This window comes from Adelges cooleyi, unplaced genomic scaffold (assembly GCF_023614345.1).
Source record: "Adelges cooleyi isolate 19-005CV unplaced genomic scaffold, UGA_ACOO_1.1 ACOO_flye_CR_arks_rails_tigmint_CR_PRNA_574, whole genome shotgun sequence".
Lineage (NCBI taxonomy): Eukaryota > Metazoa > Arthropoda > Insecta > Hemiptera > Adelgidae > Adelges > Adelges cooleyi.
Window position 1 is genome coordinate 6,520,609 of NW_026096268.1, and position 13,884 is coordinate 6,534,492.

Below are 13,884 nucleotides of genomic sequence, written 5' to 3' on the forward strand. Positions count from 1 at the left end.
ACATCAAACGAAGTTGGATACCTTGTAAAAACAAAATCCTAATATTATATATTATGAAAAACCTGAACAATGCTACATGTACATACAATTATTTTATTTTAAATTGTAATTTTGCTTGGTTTCAATTTGAATTTTTTATATAAATTCAACTAAGAAAATAGGGGTTAAAAACAAAATAACATACTAATACATTATTATACAAAGATATTGGCATTTATATTTTAAAATAGAAAACAAAGTTATATCAAAGGAAACATATCTTATTATAGTTAAATGTATGCTTGAACTTGGGTTCTGACGAGTCTTGCAGCAATAAGTAATCCATATGAACTTCTTACTTTCTTAAATATACTAAATTTTTTTTTATATATTGTTACATAAATATTTGGCTTAATAAATAAATATATTCACAAAGTAGTAGTTAATTTCTGAACGTTGTTCTTTACGGTGTATTTCGTCCGTAGCTACAATAATAATAAAGACTAAAAAATATATATAATATTTATATATATTTGCAACGCATCGCGTGTGGCCACACCTCTGCGGCTTAGAGGTGAGCCAAAATAGTACTAACCACACAACACAAAATATTGTTCACCTGAAACAATAGACTAATATGAGCTGGTAAACAAAATTAAACGGGTTAATAATAACAGTTAATACTTTGTATTCTATAAAAAAAAAAATCTAACAAACTACATGGACACAGATAGTATATTTCAATTAATATCGAGTAAAACAATGGCAAGAATCAAATTAAGACATAATTTCAAGTTTTATAAATCAACTTCAATTATAAAATCATGTAAATGCATAATTATTAACCATTAGTAATAATTAAAATAAAATAATATATACAATATTATATTATACTTGTCACCAAGTAAATACAAAATTGATTTTAAAATGTATTATTATAAAATGTTTTATGAGATCTATAAGATGATAGACTAGAGCCAATTTATATCTAAGTGTGGTAACACATTAGCAGTAGTAAGTGATAAGGGTATACCTTTTATGCACCCATATCCCACTTTTTTGTGTGCTTGTACTCATAACAAAAACCGTATTGTTATTTCTATGGTTACACAATTATCGTTATGAGTATATAGCATACATAGAAGTTGGAGAGGGGCACACACAGGTGCACCCAACGTCTACATCACTGATACTCATTAAACAAAAAAGAGTTTTGAGTTATAATGATTATCTAACCTGAAAAGTTGTGTCTATTGAATAATTTTTAATCAAATGTGAATTGTTGTTACGAGTTAGTTATAACAGTAATAGTTGGATGTAACAGTAATATATGTTTTTGAGCACTATACAAACCTACGCATTGCCTTCCATTCGTTCTTCAGCCCTTGTGCGCATCCTGTGTATGAACGCCTTGCCTTTATTTTTTCTGAAGTTCTCGTACGGGTCGTTCAAACTGATGCCCACACCCTTATATTGATCGGTCCTATCTCGGATCTAATTTGCAAATGACGATCAACACAAAGCCACAGGTAAATACAGATTGGCACAAAAATATCAACCGTTTTTTTTTTATTTGCCGAGTACAATTAAAAAGAAAATTTTGTTCGTTATGTAATATTCCACAACCACGGTTTTACTTACGTCCCCTCCGCTAATTGGTGTGTCAATGCCTTGCTCCTTTGAACCAAGACCAGCACCACCCCAACCCATTTTTTTTAGTAGCTGATGACCCTTATTAGACTCGTCTAGCCGCTCTTGTGTTGTTTTACCAAAGCCAGTACTAAATAAAATACAAACATTTGTATCAAACACTGAAACAATATTTTATTGATAATGTCTGTACTTACCCAAATGAAGGCGGCGTTGGGCTTCTTTGAGTGTTTGGAGGAGATGGAGTAGGCGATTTAGATGGTGATCGTCTCCGCCGATTACGATTTGGAGTAGGCGGTGGACTCTTTTTACTCGATAAGCGCCTTGCTGGACTACGAGGTTTGGGACTACGGCTTCGACTGTAAACCGTACAATACGCATTAGATAAGCATTTTGAAAATTTAACGTTGCTCAATACAAACCTTCTGTAACGCTTTTTTCGTACTGGCGATTTATCTTTAACAGCATTTAATGTAACTGGAGATGGAGATTTTGACTTTTCTCTAATATTATTTGCAATATCATCTTCTTTTTGTTTTTTCGCTATGTTTTTGGCTTTGTAATATTCATAAAGACCAAGTTTTTCCCAGCCATCACTTAATATAATATATAATAATATTTTTTTACAACACATTAGAAGTCATATAGTTCTAATTGTTTTTGATAGTTTACCTATCGCGTGGAGCAAAATGTCCAGGAGGCATATAAAACGCTTTAACTGCTTCTAAAAGGCGTTCCGTCGGAGGAGCTGGTGGAGGTAGTCGAATAGTTTCTGGGTCAAGAGGTTTGTATTTACTGTCTTCCAACTAAAACAATGTATATACATAGAAAATAAAATAATTTGAACCAATAAATTAATTTGACATACTTTCACTAAGGGCACCATTAGACCAGCTGGAAGTTCATAGTATGGCAATGATGGAACTAAATCATCGGGTGCCACTTCTGGTTGAACCGGAGGCATGGAGAAATTATTTTGCATGAAATTCGGAGGAGGTCGACTTAAATCGGGCAGTTCCATTGATGCTAAAAATCTCAAATTGTTTTATTTAAAACATTTAAAAAAAATAAGTTTTTCAATTAACTTACGTGGAGGTTGTAAATGTATGTTAGGAGGAGGCTGATTAAATGGAGGTGGAGGTCTATTGTACATGGGAGGTTGTTGCAGACAATTTGGCATTTGTGGCTGTCTGTAATGATCATCTTGTTGGTATCCGTTATCTATTTGATGAGGAAAATTTCGTTGATCTCCTTGCATATAGCCTGTGGACGGTACATTGTTCTGATACATTGGAGGTGAGGGCAGCCGGCCCTCATTAAAGTGCTGTCGATTTCCATCGTCTAAACAAAACAACAATGGAGAAATAGTTCTAAAAAGGGGGTTCACATTAGAAGAAATTAAAATATATACTAACAAGGTTTCCACTAGCATCATAATAAAAAAATAAAAAACGTCAAGGTTAACATAACCAGTGGTGTGACATAAAGGTGTTATATTGTGTTTACCCACCCCCTATTTTCTTAGTACAATGTACTTAAAACGAACATACAATTTTTAGTACGATGCTTGAGTAAAACATCATAGAAAAGTGGAAGGTGGGTACACACAGCAAATACCCGTGGACGGTAGTTCAACCACTGAACACAACTAAAAGATTTTTACGGCAAAAAAAAATATATCGAGTATAAACTATTCAACCAAAAAGAACTTGGGCATTGCCATAAAGAATATGAAAAATATGTTGGATTCTTGTGTAACATTTAACAAAATAATCCAAACCTTTCAACCAAGAAAAATAAAGTACAAACTATAAAGTAGGTATATATAAATCAAAATAATTAATGTGTCTACAAAACATCATGGATAAAAATAAATAAATTAATAAGGAAATTCTAGCAAATTGTACAAAATACCATATTTTAATACATAAAAATTAAAAAATTAAATACATTTTTTTTGATTTGTTAAAGTAATCAAATTGTAAATAAACCGTCAAAAATACAATCTAAAAAATGACAACTTATAAGAATATATAATATATATTCTTACTTTTTTCACTTTCAGACTGATTAAATCATAATATAACTAATGTAAAAATTACCAGCTAGCTTAAAAATACATATGTATTAAAACATTTGTTTGTACAACTCAAGTTAAGCTTTGTGCTAAAGTGTAGGGCAATATGTGAAAGGATAATATTGTTTGCAATATTAAAAACCAAATTTGTTATACTCTGTTTTCACATTGACATTTAGATAAGATTAAAAAAAAAAAGATTTATTTAAACATATACAATTTTTTTTAGGAAACCTTGTAAGTTGTAATGAAATTAATATTTTATTATTATGAATAACGTACATTTATTTGTGTAATCATTGTACATAAATATATATATATATATATAAACGTATATATATTTTTCATATAAAACGAGTAAAATGTCCGTTTTTAAATCAGATGTGCGCTTACCTTGAGCAGTAGGAATCGAAAGAGGAGTTACCCTTTGTTTTTGTTGTTCTAGTGAACGTTTTTGGTTTTCTATACTCTAAAATAATCGAATTTCCAATAAAAAAGATTTATGAGAGAAAAATTGGATAATAAATATTAAATACATGAGTTATTTATAAAAGGTAATAATAAAAATATATACTTTTTCCATGAATACAACAATTAATAATCACAGGTAATTAAGCTGTATATAATTTTAAGAGCTGATTCTTACACACCCAATAAAAACTATTTTTGTATTAATAATTTGAAAAAAAGCAAAATAAAATGTATTTTTTAAATGTTCGGTGGTCTTGTGAGAGCAAACAAATGGTTCCGATACACCTACATTAGTTATCTTGTACTATATATCGGCTAAAAGTGAGGGATTGGTAGTTGAATTAAATTTATAAATGACAAATTAAAACCAAATTTTTTACCTGCAATTGATTGTTACAATGTGCCAAAAAAGCCTGGTGTTGACTGCGATAATTTTGTAATGTACTGTTCATCATCATATTAAGCTGGTTTACAGCTTCTCTATGAGTGTCCAACAGATTATTTTTGTACTCAGCCATTGACTGTTCGGGGTTCTTTAAACACTCCATTACGTTTTCAGGAAAATAATGATTTTTAGTTTCCCATAAGCTAAACAGCTAAAATGATCAAAAAATTGCGTTATATTTTTGTTTAACAAAAATGATTAAACAAGCAGCGGTGTAGTTGTCGAGCTGTGTGTACCCATTTCTCCCACTTCCCGATTACAAGTAACGCACATGCTTATGACTACACCGATTATCAGATCACAGTAAATCGATTATACTTTATTTAGTTTTGATTTTTGTTCCTCGTTGGCTCTCGTCATTGCTGAACAAAACATTGGCACAATAATGGATTCTAATGCAGTTTTTAGAAGTTTTTCTGATTTACGAAGACTAAACAATAATGTTTGATGAGACAACATTACAAAATTTAATTAACACCAACACTCTTACCAATGGTGAACTGTATCATTTATTAAATATATAAGATGCAATTGTTTGGCAAACTCGGCTTCAGGATCAGTCGCTCTATTATTTGTGTAAAAAAAAATGTATTTTTATGATTTATAATGTCAAAAATTTGGTTATATATTTCAGTTCAGTTTTTCTTACTCCATTAGCAAGTACTGGGTAATGACGTCAACTTTTCGTTGACTACCAGTCTGTTTTAAAATCCATGATTTCCCATTGGCTATTGCTTCCTTAGTACACGCTTTAATTACTGGCCCAAGCACCGACGACAGCTCAACCAGAGACAGATCATTGTTAGCTGCTTCTGAGTTAATCCATTCTCGTTGTTCCGATATTATTTTATTATCTGTAGCGACTTGTTGTTGTTGGGCCAACATCTATACAAGAATTTAAGAATGTTAGAAAAACAGCAAATTTTTTTTTTTTATTCAATTTCATTACCATTAGTTGAGCATTGAAGTTCTGCTCTGCTTGAGCAATTTGTTGTTGTATACTTGCTTGTTGTGCATTTAACGATTCTAGAGTCATATTTGGTGTATGACAGTCGTTTTGTTGATTGAGGTTCAACCATTGTGCAGCAGAAGCAGCCATATTCAACTGTTGTGTACTAACTGTATTATTGGCAATTGCCGCTTGAGCCATTTCTCGTACACTATTTTGTTTTAATACTAAACAATTGAAAAAACAAATATAATTATATTTAATTTGACTAGAAATTTTGAATCATTAAAATAAATATTGGAAAGATCCCTTAAAATTTACAGGAACTCAAATAAATGCATCAATGCGAGTCTGTAGATGGTAGAAATACAAAAATCTACAAAAGCATTATAAAAGCTATAATGTACCTAAAATTATATTTTTAGTATTAGGGTAAATACAATTAGGGTTGTACAATAATTTATTGTCGTTGTTTCACCTACAAATATGTAAATAACAGCATACACAATTTTTCAGAAACCCGTTGACAGGGGTTTCACCCTCACATAGCAACCTAGAAATTGACTATAGTAATTTATAAGTTTTCCTCAGTTTTGAAGGGGAAAGAATGAAGTATTAAAATTGTTGGCTGAATAAAGTACCTTACAAATACAATATCCAATCTATTGTCTGAAGAAATTGTTTCAGTAGTTTAGAAGATAATAAGGGTCCATAAAAAAAAAAATGAATGATGAATTGTTTTGATTTTCAAGTTTTTTTTAGAATTTCAGTTTTATTATTTTTTTTAATTATAAAAAAATATCGTCATGATCAAGTAACAATTTTAAGTCTCAAATTGCTTACTTGCTTGTTCCGTGGTAACTTTATAACGATAGTATTCAAAGTATCGACCACCAAATAGAAATTCAAACTTAGGATTTTCTTTTTGTTTGGTCTGGGTCATCTGTTCGAAATCAGGTCCATTCCGTGCTACAAACACAGCTAATTTGTCAATGATTGTATGTAGTTCATGATCTAGTACAATTTCATTAGAAATAAGCGCTTACAAAAACTGTTTACTAATAATTACTAAATAAAAAAATCATATCGTTGCTATTCATTTATTATTACCTTCAGGAGGTTGTGGAATGTCCATGTTGACATCAATTTCTTATGCTGTTCTATTTTACCACTTAACTAATGATCTCGTCGTAAGCGTTTGAGTTCAACATATTAACGAAATTTGCTAACGACGAAATAAAAAATAATAATAATAAAAAAAGGACAGAATCGTAATTAAATTAAATTACAAAATATCATCCACAATTAGCCTAGGCAAATTAGTGTTTACTAAATGTGTTTTTTTCAATCGAGATTCGAGACATAACAATATTGAGGTTTCGGAAATCAGAATTCCGATAAATTTTCATAATCGTTACACAGTGTTGCCAACTGGTCTCGCAATTTGTTTACCGGCATTTTTGGCGTCCACGAGGAATCTTTATACTCGAGCGGTGCGCACCGCCAAACCATAGGTATTTCAGTAACCTAAGATAACCGCAAGATGACGGCCATTGTTATTGGGCAGCCTTTAATTTCTCACAGTACAATGGCGGAAGCCATGTTGTAAAATATGATAACACGAGTTGTTAGCGTACTTAATTACTTTGCCGCGGTCGAGTGGCTTGCCTTAATGTGATAACCCCCGGGAGACTTTAAGGCTATCTTCCTAATTTCAGCTTTGATCTTTCCAATTTTCTGATTTTGTAATTTGTAGTCGACCAAGTACCGAAACTCAGAAGTTAGAATTTAAATTATTATTGTCAAAAATCCAGAAACTCTGATCAAACCCGTAAGGTAAGAAGTTTATCGAGTTTACCACAGAAGTATTTTTCGGGCAATGTATTAAATCACAATTTTATCTTTTTTCTACGGTATTGTTTCAGACAAAATGCACAAAGATTTAATAAAAGCCAGCTGGGCCGATGAAGTGGAAGACCATCTGGAGAAAACCACATTACCGCCATCAAAGACTGAAAACGTCGGCAAAGACACCAAGTTAATAACTGAATATCGTTGGAACAAGGACGACAAAAAAGAAAAAGTAGTACGTACATACAAAATCGAAAGACGAGTCGTATCGAAAACAATAGCTGAACGAAAATTATGGTCTAAATTCGGCGATTCTCGTAATGATAAGCCCGGTCCAAATATCGCCACCACCATACCTGCAGAAGAAATACAAATGCAATTCTTAACTGGCAAGGACGGTGATAAGGCTGATGAAAACCCATTGGACAAACTGAAGAATATGAATATGAACATTAAGTGCCGTACTTGTGGTGGTGAACATTGGTCCTTCTCGTGTCACCTTAAGGGTACTGGATTAGTTGTTGAAGATAAGAAATTAGTTCAAGAGAAAGTTGCTGAACCTGAGAAAACTACTGGTGGTACTAATAGGTAAATGACTTTTTTTTTTTTTAAAAAGATGTTTTTTGTTAAGTTTATTATTTTTGTAGGCCTTATGTTCCTCCATCGGCAAGAGAAGGTGCTACTAACACAGCTGGAAGGAGAGATCCGTTTTCGCGAGGTTACGAAGAAGTTCCTGCTATACGAATTGAAAACTTATCTGAAAGTACATCCGAAGCTGATTTGAGTGAACTGGTTAACAAATTCGGACAAGTTGCTAGAATTTTTTTGGCATCAAACAAGGTTACTGGCGTTTGCAAAGGTTACGCGTTTGTTAATTTTAAGTCAAAGATTGATGCTGAAAGAGCTATTAAAGGTTTACACGGCTATGGCTACGACCATTTAATATTGAATGTTGGATGGTCGACGAATAATTACAAAAGCAATTTTTAATATTATTATTATATTACTTTGATAGAGACAAAAATAAGTCCCTATCATTAATCATTATACAAAAAATAAATTATTTATTAATAAGTCTCAAAAACTTGTGTTCACATTTAATAGTTTTGTTCGTCTTGGAAGAACAATAAGTAGATTGGATATGTTAAAAATTAAAAAACCAACTTAAGTTCAATTTATAAACACTAATTGTCTTGGGTCACAGCATCGCTATTAGCTACAACCAGTACTCTGCGGCCGTGCTGAAATGGAAGTTCACGTGAAATTAACCATATGGAGCACATTTTGTAATAGGTACCTTTTTTTTTTTTTACTCAGTACTTCATTATTTCAATAATTCTTATTTTCTTATTGGTAAGGGTTTATTTATAACAATATACAAAAAAAATATTTTGATATATATATATATATTCGTTTATATTCAATTTCATCCACATTTTGGGTACTATATAAAGAACAATTTTCTTTTTATAAATATATTTCTAGATTATTATAATATATATATATAATATTTTTAATAGAGTGATTTAATACAAATAACTTTTCAACTCCCTTTTCCATGACTAAACAATAAAAAAAAAAAAGAAACTAATTCAGTCCACATGTCAACTTATAACTAATTGGTTTAAATTATCAGACATATTTCCCAATAACAATTGAATCATTCGATAATAAAATAATTATTAAATGAGCTTACATACATATGTAATAGTAGTGTTTTATTTTCCAAAGGATGGTTTGGAATATTAAACTGATGTCTTTAAAGACACATTATTTTAGCCTAACATTTTAAATTATGTATCACAAAATATCTGCAAAGAATCATAGTCTAACTATTAAATTAACAGTCTATATAAACGGGAATCTCCCAAATCGTATATTCGTCGTCAGCCGGTTTAGGACGAGCGATACGCGAGAAAATATTCTTATTCACGTCGAGATCAACTATATCAGTCCAAAGATAATTGTATGTTTGGTTGGTCATTCCAAACATGTTCAACTCTTTCAGCCGGTGTACGTTGTCTCCGGTCTTAAGTCTTAGCATTCTTGGTCTAATAATAACACATAAACAAAACGTTTGATTTGACTATCAATGTAAAATTTACCTCGAAAAAAAAATTACTGACTGCAAAAACCCAATTCCAACATTGTAGCAACGACTCATAGACAATACTTTCAAAAGCGGCTGATTGTTCAATATGAAATCCACACTTTCTTGAGTAATTGCTAAACTATCGCTAATATCTAATTCAATTAGTTGAGGACAACGACAAACCAACGATATCAAATCTGAAAAAAACAATAGATTATAATAAATAATACCTACTTAAATTATTTTTTGAAGTAAAATTGAGAATAAATTATTGAGTAATACCATTGTCTGTCAATTGTTTTAGAAAACCACTTATATTAAGACGTTTAATACTTTGTATCATATTGGCCACTAAGTAATGCAAATTGTCATCTTTCATATGAGCCCACGATACGTTGAGTTCCTCCAAGCTAGAAATAAACATTTAACATTACTTTATAATACAAACAGCATTTGAATGTAATCAGTGGCGTGCCCAAGTATTTTGTAAATGGAGGGGGAGGAAACACATAATAAAATATTACAAGTGAGACAAAAAAATTTCATTTTACTTTCTTATAATAAAAAAAAAATCTTCATGTTTTGTTGTCGCCATGCATCTAATCTTCAGTGACCAGACAGAAAACGTGTCAAGTCCAATATTCATAATGAATGGGTTTTTATAAGATTTTTTGGATCAAAAACAGTTAATTATTTTTTTTTTTTTTAAGTTCCTTTTTTTGTTAAATTTAAGTTAACTGGTTATTAAGAGTTCATGACTAGCCACATAAAATATTTTAAAAATGGCAAGAAGTATCGAATAACTTTCTTAAAACTCGTAATATAATACATTATAGTTGGCCAATTTACAAGGCATTTGCTAATCATTTATACTATATTTAACTTTTTATATTAAACTACTACTGCAACCAATAACTGTTATCAACGTATCTGATTTTAATGGGTACTAGTGTGGGTACAGAGTAGAGGTCCCTATTACACGTGAAACCCGTGTAATTAACATACACGTGTAATTATAAATACACGTATATTCAAAAAAATTTATTTTTGTTATTAATTTTAGTTTTACGTTTAATATCACGTCTATTTAATTATACGAACTCAAACACAAGTATATTTGTGTAAATACGTTAACTCAAACTAAAATGTTTGACAAAATACATTTCTTTAAATACACATGTATTTATAATTACACGTGTATGTTAATTACACGCGTATGTTAATTACACAGGGTTCGTGTACACGTGTATTTAAATTACTTGATTAAAATCACAGGCACTAGTACAGAGCCAAAAGGGGAATGATAAGTCATTAATATTAACAGTTAAGAGTTCAAATATAACAGAATTTGATCATTTTATGCTGCAAAAAAATTATTTATTTTCTTAACTATTTGCATTACAAAAAAACCAGATAAAAATAAGACCAGTTCTATATAAAAAAAAATTATTAATTTTACTAGTCTTGGTTAAATTAGCCCCTCAAGTTTGTAATTTTTTACATAAACTATTACTTGTTTAATCTCAATAGGTGTTTTATTCCATCGTTATCGAGACCGTTGGTTGAAGCCAAATTCAACACTTTTAATTTACTATTTCGTCCAATTCGTTCACAACACATTGCATCGATATAGCAGTTTTCTAAACTTAGTTTGATTAAATTTTGACATTGACTTAAAAGAGAATTCAGAACTAAAAAAAAAAAAAAATGTATAATATTTAAAATAATGTTAAAATATTTTTACTTACTGTCAACGGGCATAAACACTGCGCTCAAGTCTAAATATTGTAATTTAGGTAACGATGTTTCAAAAACATATCTCATATCAACATAAATCTGAAATGTAAATTAATTGTTAGTAAACTTAAAGTATGTAACTTGCAAAAAGTCAACTTCACATACATTTGAATGGGAAATCGACAAGAATTTTACATTTCGTCTTAAAATATTATCCAAGGCCATAATACTCATCCGACGATATGGAATATTTAAACTCTGCCATAGTGATTCGTCATACGCAATACGACGCCATTGTCGACAAACATAAGCACATTTGGTCAGAGTGTGTTTGTCCAACATTTTAAACAGATGCAATATGACTTCCTCTGGTACTGTGTCAAAATGATCTGTAAAAAAACATAAAAATATTTTTTGTAAAATAGACACTTCAATGTTGTAATTATTTACATTTTTTTTACTTAACAAATATAATACATACTATTTTGAATAACAGGTTTTTTTTGTGCTCTATATTTGTATAAAGAAGTAACTAGACCATAACCCATAGGCCATATCTAAAAACAAACAAAAAACCAATTTAATTAAAATATAGCAAATATTTAAAAAAAAAAGGAATATTATAAATATAAAAATAATTGGTAACAGCTTAACTTGGAAAAAAAAACACTACACAAACTAAAAACTCAATTGTATGATTTGTAAATTAACTGTGTTTTATTTATTATAATTTCAAATAAAGCCATTTAAACAGGTTCAGTGCAAGAGCGGTCACTGGTGTCCACTGTCGCTTAACCTGTTAAATAAATAGTTTTAATCTCTTACTATCGCAATTTATAAAAATAATTATTATTTTAAGGAATTAAAATTAAATAAACAGCAAACAGAAAAATAATTTTTTTTTTGATCTCATGAGACGTTAACGTTGGAAACCAATGATCCCATTTTTTATTTTTTTCCATTCAAAATATATAATTGTATACCAAATGCATTTTACTATTATAGTTTTCTACTTGAAAATACTGGACACTTTTAATTTATGAAAATTAGAAGAATTAGTTCTTTTAAACCAAAAAAGTATAGTCAACCCTTTCTTCTAGAAGGGATGGATATTTTTCCTTTAGCTTTACTATTTCAGAGGTAGTTTAAGGACTTGGGATCTAAAAATTGAATTGAAAATAGATTAGACATTCGAAAGTCTATAAATGGTCTAGGAGATAAGGACAAATGGCCAAGTGGATAGGGTGACAAAGTGTTCAATGACTCCCGTTAAATACTTAGTCAGGAGGTTGTTTGATGGGTGGCAACGCCTTTTTAATAGGCGTATTAAAAAGGAGCAGCCATCCCTCTCTACGGCGATGGACCGACGGCCCGTTCTGAAAGCAAATTTGTCAAGAAACCAACTCATTTCTCTGTGTTGGGCCTTTAGAAGCCTGTTAAGCTACAAGATGACAAGATACATATTGAAGTTCAAATATGTTTATATCTTATTGTCCATTTAATAAATATATTTTTTTTATTTTTCATCTAATACTCGCGATACTTGTATTCGAATAAATCTGAAAATCAATTTACCTTGTTATTAGGATTTAAGTAACGACATCTTTTGACATTCCGATTATCTTCGAGTAGAGTCACTCCGAGATCTTCATAGCCCTTTAAAATACTTCTTTTACCAGTGCTCGAACTAGTCATACTACAATAACAAACGGATTAATTAACACTGAGAATTAGAAATAAATTAATAAATATTACCTTAAATATGTATTAAAAAATCCTACTTACTCGTTTAAACATCCTGGAGATAGTCCTAAGCTCATAGTGCTTGGATCAGATTAATTAGTGAATTTAGTGGTAATTGGTATGCATTTACATAGGTCTGAGAAACGAAACAATCAGGTGGAAAACTCGAAACTGGAAAGTCTTTTAAAATTCTACTATTGGACAGCTGGACGTTATGGGGTATGGGACACGAATCACGATTATGTTAATTTACCGCCATAAAACGTCATAAGAACAACATAATTCCCTCCAAAGCCGAAGCGTCCTCAGAAAAACATAACCTCAAAAAATGTCTTATCAGTTACTATGTAGACAGCAGAACCATCCTTGAGTAGAATGATAATACCCGCACGTAGTGTTCGTTGTTGAAATAATAGTTAATTTTCTATTGCCGGGTTGCATAATCGTTCACTAAATATTTAACTAATGATTGGTTTTATTGAGCCATTTGTGTTGCATAAATGGTTCATTAAAAAATAAAGGGTTTACAATAATACCAAGGTTATGTGTTCAACTTCAAACGTTATCACAACGAAATGTGATGGCAACAATAGTCCAAATAATAATATACGATAATGAGATTTAATTGACAGTTGACTTGTATTCTTGTAATGAATAATATGTCTTCATTTATTAGTAATTAACGTGTTGTTATTTATTCAAATACATAATTTCACTTGTATTACTGTATACTATACTAGGCATATTAGTGTACAGTATACTAGCACAAATTTAATTTGGCCGCCGATGTTCTTCGGACAGCATCAATTTAGTAAACATTTATAACAAAAAATTACTGACGTACCTTTTGCTTTTATATGTACATACTTGAATATTATGTTATCTATGGG

General features: G+C 30.6%; 3 protein-coding genes across 3 annotated transcripts; 1 reads left to right on the forward strand and 2 right to left on the reverse strand.

The window, feature by feature from the left end:
* Nucleotides 1-35: 35 nt before the first annotated feature.
* LOC126842636 (calcium homeostasis endoplasmic reticulum protein) lies at nucleotides 36-6,949 on the reverse strand. The gene is made up of 16 exons (XM_050579678.1): nucleotides 6,682-6,949; nucleotides 6,415-6,585; nucleotides 5,572-5,798; nucleotides 5,272-5,507; nucleotides 5,113-5,187; nucleotides 4,941-5,052; nucleotides 4,558-4,773; nucleotides 4,100-4,175; nucleotides 2,719-2,970; nucleotides 2,498-2,655; nucleotides 2,302-2,435; nucleotides 2,052-2,225; nucleotides 1,827-1,988; nucleotides 1,621-1,759; nucleotides 1,333-1,473; nucleotides 36-598 (listed from the first exon to the last, which is right to left on the reverse strand). Exons 1-15 carry the CDS (start codon nucleotides 6,704-6,706, stop codon nucleotides 1,333-1,335), a joined length of 2,298 nt encoding a protein of 765 aa, XP_050435635.1. The 5' UTR covers nucleotides 6,707-6,949; the 3' UTR covers nucleotides 36-598.
* Nucleotides 6,950-7,239: 290 nt separating this feature from the next.
* On the forward strand, nucleotides 7,240-8,506 carry LOC126842638 (eukaryotic translation initiation factor 3 subunit G-like). Its single transcript, XM_050579680.1, has 3 exons — nucleotides 7,240-7,407; nucleotides 7,497-8,010; nucleotides 8,070-8,506. Exons 2-3 carry the CDS (start codon nucleotides 7,502-7,504, stop codon nucleotides 8,410-8,412), a joined length of 852 nt encoding a protein of 283 aa, XP_050435637.1. The 5' UTR covers nucleotides 7,240-7,407; nucleotides 7,497-7,501; the 3' UTR covers nucleotides 8,413-8,506.
* Nucleotides 8,507-8,851: 345 nt separating this feature from the next.
* LOC126842637 (S-phase kinase-associated protein 2) lies at nucleotides 8,852-13,265 on the reverse strand. The gene is made up of 9 exons (XM_050579679.1): nucleotides 13,037-13,265; nucleotides 12,827-12,947; nucleotides 11,733-11,808; nucleotides 11,417-11,640; nucleotides 11,263-11,350; nucleotides 11,028-11,205; nucleotides 9,797-9,924; nucleotides 9,549-9,711; nucleotides 8,852-9,473 (listed from the first exon to the last, which is right to left on the reverse strand). The coding sequence occupies exons 1-9, from the start codon at nucleotides 13,069-13,071 to the stop codon at nucleotides 9,263-9,265; spliced, it is 1,224 nt and encodes a 407-aa protein (XP_050435636.1). The 5' UTR covers nucleotides 13,072-13,265; the 3' UTR covers nucleotides 8,852-9,262.
* Between the last annotated feature and the right edge of the window lie 619 nt (nucleotides 13,266-13,884).

Coding starts and splice junctions, on each gene's coding strand:
- LOC126842636 (XM_050579678.1), bottom strand. CDS start 6,706: ATGGACATTCCACAACCTCCTGAAG. Junction 5,508..5,571: donor ACTTCAATGCTCAACTAATG/GTAATGAAATTG, acceptor ATTCTTGTATAG/ATGTTGGCCCAACAACAACA. Junction 5,053..5,112: donor AATGATACAGTTCACCATTG/GTAAGAGTGTTG, acceptor ATTATTGTTTAG/TCTTCGTAAATCAGAAAAAC.
- LOC126842638 (XM_050579680.1), top strand. CDS start 7,502: ATGCACAAAGATTTAATAAAAGCCAGCTGGGCCGATGAAGTGGAAGAC. Junction 8,011..8,069: donor ACTACTGGTGGTACTAATAG/GTAAATGACTTT, acceptor TTATTTTTGTAG/GCCTTATGTTCCTCCATCGG.
- LOC126842637 (XM_050579679.1), bottom strand. CDS start 13,071: ATGAGCTTAGGACTATCTCCAGGATGTTTAAACGA. Junction 9,712..9,796: donor AAAACAATTGACAGACAATG/GTATTACTCAAT, acceptor TGTTTTTTTCAG/ATTTGATATCGTTGGTTTGT. Junction 9,474..9,548: donor GTTGGAATTGGGTTTTTGCA/GTCAGTAATTTT, acceptor TGTTATTATTAG/ACCAAGAATGCTAAGACTTA.